The sequence below is a fragment of the Poecile atricapillus genome, chromosome 10, assembly GCF_030490865.1.
Source record: "Poecile atricapillus isolate bPoeAtr1 chromosome 10, bPoeAtr1.hap1, whole genome shotgun sequence".
In the NCBI taxonomy this organism is placed as follows: Eukaryota; Metazoa; Chordata; class Aves; order Passeriformes; family Paridae; genus Poecile; species Poecile atricapillus.
In genome coordinates, this window is record NC_081258.1 from 9,435,067 (window position 1) to 9,441,563 (window position 6,497).

The following is a 6,497-nucleotide window of genomic DNA, read 5'->3' on the forward strand; positions in this document are numbered from 1 at the left end:
TGTCTTGAAAAAGAGCATTGTATCTTCTCTCCTAGCTTTTATTTCCTGCTGGGACACGTATATTGACACAGCCATCTCAAGTCATGTGAGGATGTTAGGAGGCGCAAAAAAAAGATAAAAAAACCCGCGACGCTGCTGTTTAATGAATAAAGTTCAGCCCGGCTGCTCGGCAGCACCCCTTTGCGGGCCGAGCCGCGCCCCTTCCCCGCCGGTAGCCAATGCGCGGCGCGCTTGCTGCGGGCGAGTAGCGCGGGGCGTTGTTGCGCGGCCGGGCCGGCGGGGCGGTGCGCGGGGCCGCGGGGAACGGCCCGTGCTCGGTGCTCCGCCCGGTGCGCGCCGCTCCGCCCGCCATGAACTCCCTGGACCAGGCTGAGGGTGAGTGCGGCCGCTCGGAGCGAGCCCGGAGCTGCTTCTTCGGCGCGCCGGGAGCTGCCGGCTCTGCGCCCGGGCTGCCCGAGCGCGCCGCACCGTCCCTACGGAGCGGGACGAAGCGGCCGCGGGAGGCCTCGGCTCCCTCTGCACCGCGCTCCCGGCGCTCCTCCTCGGCCCAGACAGGCGAGCTAGGGCGGGGTTCCGGGGCCTCCTCGGCGTCCTGCGCTCGGGGCGGGCTGTGCTGCTCCCCGGCCGGCCCGGAGAGCAGGGCCCGCGGGAGGGCCTGTGCTGAGGGGCTGCTGCCTTCCCTGGGTGGAGGGAGTGCCGCCGTTCCCTTTTGGTGCCGCTGCTCGGCTGTAGCTGATGAAAATCCTCCTGTGCTGTGCGAGCTCCTTGTCCGCTCGTGGCTTTTTGCGTGAAACGCGTTTCTTACAGCTCTTGAGCCCCGCTAGGCGTTACACGGAGCCAGGACTCCTTTTGCATTTCAAGAACGCGACCTCAAATAGCCCCTTCTTGTCTGGGGACGCTTGGTGGCTTGGGTTACAAGTTCTTTGAAGTTACAGCTTACGGGATGTCAAAACCCTGAAAGGAGTTTTTATTGTCCGAAGGCTGGTAGAGATTTTTGAAATGGACCAGTGTTTCAGAATTAGCAGGTGTTTTGTAGCTGGCACTAAGAAGTAGGCAATGTCGACAGAAACCGGCGTTGTCAGGGCTTTGTTGCTATGCTTGTGCAAGCTGAGGGTTTCCAGAAGTGTGCCCTGCTGGTCACAGCTGCCAAAGAGATCAACTCAGAGAAGGTTCTTAGAATGTGCATAGTTGAAAATAAGTTAGAACTTCAATTTTCTACTTTCTGAAAAAGTTTTTTCATGTTTTGTTTCAGTGATGTCTGCATTATATGACTCTTTGCTTGAGAGCTTTGTTGTCAATAGCCTGTTTTTATGCCTTCAGGCTGCTGTTTCTCAAATAGCAGGTTTTCATGTGGTGCCTTGTGTTCCCCCTCTCACTTCAGTGACTAGTTGGAGGGGTTTGTGCTAGTCAGGGAGCAGTTAATTAGCTGTAATTGCCGGCAGTGTTTTAACTTCCCCAGAAGGGAAGTGGAGGACAGGCCATTAACTACCGTGTTCTTGGCAGTAATTAAGACTAGTTAGCCGTTCTGTGGCTGGAGTCAAGATACTGTAATCCTCCCCCATAAATTCACCTGCAAACCACTTAGGAATAAATTCACAATGTAGAAAACTGCTTTAATAGTGATCATAATAGATTTATTTCTTCGAAGTTCATTCCTTAATTGCTTTATTGTGATATCTAATATAGCAATAGTTGGAAGTTCCACATTGATGCTGACAGAGACTTTAGCCGAAAGTTGAGTTGATCCAAATTAAAACTTAACTCCAGGTAGAATTCTAGCTTTAACTGGAGTGTTATCAAATATTGACCTTGTTGAAAAGAAGTGTAAATCTAACCTGGACTTAAGGTGGAACAGCTCTTTGGAGACAATTAGGAGTATCAACTTGGGATGGATTTAGCACCAATTTCAGTGGAAAGAACATGGGACAATGTTTGCAATAAGAAGAAAGATGTATTTTTAAAAATAATGATTGGAATGCGATTGTTGGAGTGATGTTTGCTGTGGGATTTTTTGCATACATGTGTTTATTTATAGCGTGGCACTCAAAGTTTCTACAAAACAAAGTTATCAAAGCCACACTGCTACAAATAATCCCTTGAACAGTGGCAAATGGTCAACTTTTTTTTTTTTTTAATTGACATTATATTGATAGTAGAAGGTAATGGTTTCCTGAAATACTTAGTACTTCAAAATGTGATACTTTTTTTTTTGGTTTTGTTTTGAGAGGCAATTTAGGTTACTTACATCTAAGTCACTATTTCCAAAGATGTCTGAAATAGTGTGATTTCTCAACGCCATTGATTTTTCTTTTTTTTAAGTGGGAATGTTTTTTGCTTTTAGATTAACTCCACCGTTTTACTTTTTACCTGAAGTTGAGTATAGCTACAGTGACTGGATTTTTACTGCGTATAAAGGATCATTGCATTGGTTTTCTCTGCCTGTTTAAGAACTGGGTGTGCATGGGGGAACAGTGAATTCTTCTAATCTTCTCTTTTAAAATATGACTAAATAGATGAAGATCTAATTATACTTGATGTACATCTTCCCCAGATCTCAAAGCTTTTGAAAGAAGACTTACTGAATACATTGCATGTTTGCAACCAGCTACAGGACGTTGGAGAAGTAAGTTTGATGTTCCAAGAAATAAATAGGATTCTGTCTTTCAAGCTTGTTAGATTTACCAGTGTGTATCCTTTATTTAAGTTTGGCCAAAGAAAAATTTGTATTTAGACTTGCTTTAAAATTTGTGGCATACATTCAAACACTCTACAACAAGTTAATAACAATAATAAACTAATATTTTAGCCAGAGTTAAAAAAACTGAGGTTAAGATTGAATTGGCTGAAAGCTGAATTATTCTGGAAATATGTGAAACAAAAAGTTGTGTTTGTTTCTGGTTTATTGGGTTTTTATGTTACTGAAGACTTATACTTCAAGACTTAGACTGCCCAGACAGTTGCTGTAGTTACTAAAACCAGATATGGTCAGGTGAGATAGTCCCTATAAAACTGAAGGTGAAAAAGTTACAGCAGTATGCCATAAAGGCAGCTTTGTTATAACAGGAAGGCTTGAAGGAGGGGGGAAGGCAAAAAATTCCACAGATACAGCTGCCAGCTTTGGGATCAGTGGTCTGTGATGGAAACAACTTTGTTTCATTTTGTTTTTGAGACTATGCTGAAGTTTTCCTATTCAAAGAATACAGACTTTTTTTAGAACATATAAAATAGTATCTTTTCTCTTGAGAGGTCAATTTTGAATGAAGGAACTGAATGAATGACTACTTGGAAAGCAAAACCAAACCACCACCTCAAACCCCCTTCAGAGCAATCAGATATTTATATGTAGTTCTGCTGAGTTTACACACACCTACTTTAGGAATGCATTTGGGTTCCAAAATCGCTATTTTCTGTCAGTTATAATTTAAAAAAAAACAAACTGGAAACTTTTAAGCATATTTAAATGAGGTTTGCATAACTAGTATTGTATTCAGTGGCTCATGTTTTTTCCCAAATTACTTGTTTTGTAATTCACATAACAGAGAGACTATCTATTTTAATTATAATAGGGTGTGTAACCAATGTTAACTTTTCTTCCTGTTATCCTGAAAGGATTTATATGATGTAGAGAAGAAGCTCTATGCTTTTGATAGATATTTTTCAACTTTCTTTTGAAAAGATAACTTTGTCTCCTTCAAAGGACCAGGATGTTTTCACTTGACAGAATTTAGATTTTTCAGATGTTCTGTCCAGGAAGTTTGTACATAATCCTTAGAGTTTGACATATTAGAAATTTCTTTGCATATTTTCATTTCTGCTTTCCAGTTAGGAGCTTTTCCTCCCTCAGAAGTGAGAAAAGAAATAAATGTTTAAGAGTTGCTGCTGAAAAATAAATGTATTTAAATATGAGTGAGGTATACTGTTTGTGACTCTCATTCTTTTCTTCATCAGTGATTTTGATAGTGGTATCAGTCTGCACAGCAACTGGGGCTTGGAACTGGTTAATAGACCCAGAGACACAAAAGGTAAGGTCAGACTAATGCCAAATGTGCTGTGTTCCATAGCTTGGTGCTGCAGTCAGGTGGTGTATTCAAAACTGAAAGGCTAAACATATTCTGCATGAAACTGGGAGGTGGTTTTTAGTTAAGCTATCAAGCTGTCTGGGATTGTTGTGGAATGTGTTCTGGGACAAGGCCTGCCAAAATACTGTACCCTGAATGCTTATCTAAAGAGTTGTTCACAAGTACTTGGACATGGCCAGGAACAGTATTTTATTTTTAGTTAAGCAATCTAGGCAGTGACTTTCTGTGAGTTTTAGAAAGTATGCAGTTGGACTAATCTGATTTCTTTCCTAGGTATCATTTTTCACGTCACTTTGGAATCACCCATTTTTCACAATTAGCTGTATTACCCTAATAGGCTTGTTCTTTGCTGGAATACATAAAAGAGTGGTGGCACCATCAATGTATCCTTTGGTAATGTTATGTTAAAAGTGTAGTTGCTGCAGTTGTTGAAGCCTATGCTAATACTGCTTTTTTAGTTTTTGCTTACTGTGTGTACAAGTATTAGCTGCTTTCCTTGACACAATCCACACAGTATAGCAGCTCGATGTCGAACTGTTTTGGCAGAATATAATATGTCCTGTGATGATGTAAGTGTTAGTGCTTCATTGCCTAAACCTTGTTTGTTTTAAAAAAGGAAATAATTCAAAAAGGCACATAGTTTGTTTTTCTGAACAGCACTTCTATATACCTCAGCAAATTTTGTGTGTCTGTAAAACCAGAATGTGGAATACCTAATATCATTCTGTGTGTTGTTTTGAACTCTCCTTGTAACATTGAACTTGAAGTGTAATTGTTGGGTTCAACTTTCAGGGTTTAAACTTTATTTTGTTTTCTGTCTTGCAGACTGGAAAATTAATTTTGAAACCTAGGCCTCATGTTCAATAAGGGCTGTCTTCCTTCATTTTTTTCCACTGCCATGGAAACCAAAAATGACCTTTTTTAAGGTAGTATGACAGCAAAAAATCAAATGGGACTGGTTGTCACTGCCTGGGAGTAAAAGTCTTAACACAGTTGACAGTGAAAGTGTGCAATATTACTTTCTTGAATATTTATCCAAATTCTTTGTTATCACATTATCAGTGCTTTTGCTACTTCTGATTACCTCTTTTTCAGTATTAGTGTCACTTTTTTACTTCAGCTAGAACAGAACATACAGGTGAAGTATGTTAATCGGCAATGAAGTTGAACTTGAAAATGAAACCTCATTTGTGTTACGTGTCTCTGTAAGCTATTGTAAATAGCAGATTGATGCCAATGTTCAGGAAAAAAAAAGTAATATCTGGTGTATGGATTTTCTTGTTCTCATGAAGAGTATTTGAAAGGAACGTTTGCCATTCTCCTGATGTTTTATTAGCACACTTCCTCATTACAGCTGTCCTTGTCTCCTGGTCACTCTTTTTGGAACTGGTTTAAAGGCTCGCAGGAAGACTGACTGTGCCGGAGAAAACTGGTCTTACTGTTTAAGAACTTCGCAAATATATCAAGGATCACATTTGTCAAGTTGTGTATATATAGTGCACCAGCCACTTTCCTTGTGGTCATACGTAGTTCCTTGTTTGATCTGGTTCAAAACACTTATTTTAAGATTTTAATTTTTTAAAAATTGTCTTAAATATGCTTGTATCTTCCCAATTGTAAGGTTGTACTGTATCTAAATCCACCCGATTGTTCTGAGTGGATTTTTATGCTGTGATAGTCAGAATATGGAACTTGTGTTGCAAATGTGTAACTTCCGATTTGGTGAAGAAAATCTAAAGAGTGCCACAATAAAATAACAAAATTTGTTATTCAGAGTGTTAACAACAAGGTGTGGATGATATACGCATAAAGTGTATTGAATAGCTAAAGTCAAACTGTCAAGTTTTAAGAGTTTAAGTTGTTCAAGGTGCCTTTTTAAATGTTTTGAACTCTTTAAATTGACTCTAACTGCAAAGCTCTTGCAACTTCAGTAACCCCTACTACAGGGTAGACTGGCTTTTAAAGGCAGCCTATTGATGTAACTTTGTCAGTTGAAACTTTAAGAATTGTCTTCTGGATTTTTTTTCCAGTAAGTCTTCTGCCCATCCATTATTTTTAACTGCTGTATATTTTGTAGGTAAATGTGTATAAAATAAAATCTTTGTATAAACAGGTGTTATCTTCTTTTGTACTGTGCAAATACAGATCTCCACTGAACACAGAAGAACTTCAGAAAATTTATAGCTGCACTCTGTAACTTTCATACCGGACCAACATTTCCTGTATTTGATGTGGTTCTTATAATCTAAGATACTGACACCAGAGAGGAAACCCCTTCCAGGTTTCCATCCTCCAGGTCACTCGCGCCTCTGTAAGTGCCCTTAGAGGACATTGTTTCTGTTGATAATTGTGTTGTTTGAGCGCAGCAGGCGCGGTGTCCCCGTGTGCGGGCCGCTGTGGGTGTTGGCGGTGGGTGCG

General features: G+C 40.5%; 1 protein-coding gene across 2 annotated transcripts; it reads left to right on the forward strand.

The window, feature by feature from the left end:
• Positions 1–219: 219 nt before the first annotated feature.
• CNEP1R1 (CTD nuclear envelope phosphatase 1 regulatory subunit 1) lies at positions 220–6,193 on the forward strand. 2 transcript variants are annotated; one of them, XR_009278384.1, is made up of 7 exons: positions 220–375; positions 2,552–2,623; positions 3,949–4,022; positions 4,353–4,462; positions 4,594–4,648; positions 4,905–5,005; positions 5,434–6,193. XR_009278384.1 is itself a non-coding variant. In XM_058846173.1 (6 exons), exons 1-6 carry the CDS (start codon positions 351–353, stop codon positions 4,944–4,946), a joined length of 378 nt encoding a protein of 125 aa, XP_058702156.1. In that variant the 5' UTR covers positions 220–350; the 3' UTR covers positions 4,947–6,193. The 2 variants fall into 2 exon arrangements, 1 of the variants encoding a protein (XP_058702156.1); XM_058846173.1 differs by having other exon boundaries at positions 4,905–6,193.
• The last annotated feature ends 304 nt before the right edge of the window (positions 6,194–6,497 follow it).

Coding starts and splice junctions, on each gene's coding strand:
- CNEP1R1 (XM_058846173.1), top strand. CDS start 351: ATGAACTCCCTGGACCAGGCTGAGG. Junction 2,624..3,948: donor AGCTACAGGACGTTGGAGAA/GTAAGTTTGATG, acceptor TTTCTTCATCAG/TGATTTTGATAGTGGTATCA. Junction 4,649..4,904: donor ATAATATGTCCTGTGATGAT/GTAAGTGTTAGT, acceptor TCTGTCTTGCAG/ACTGGAAAATTAATTTTGAA.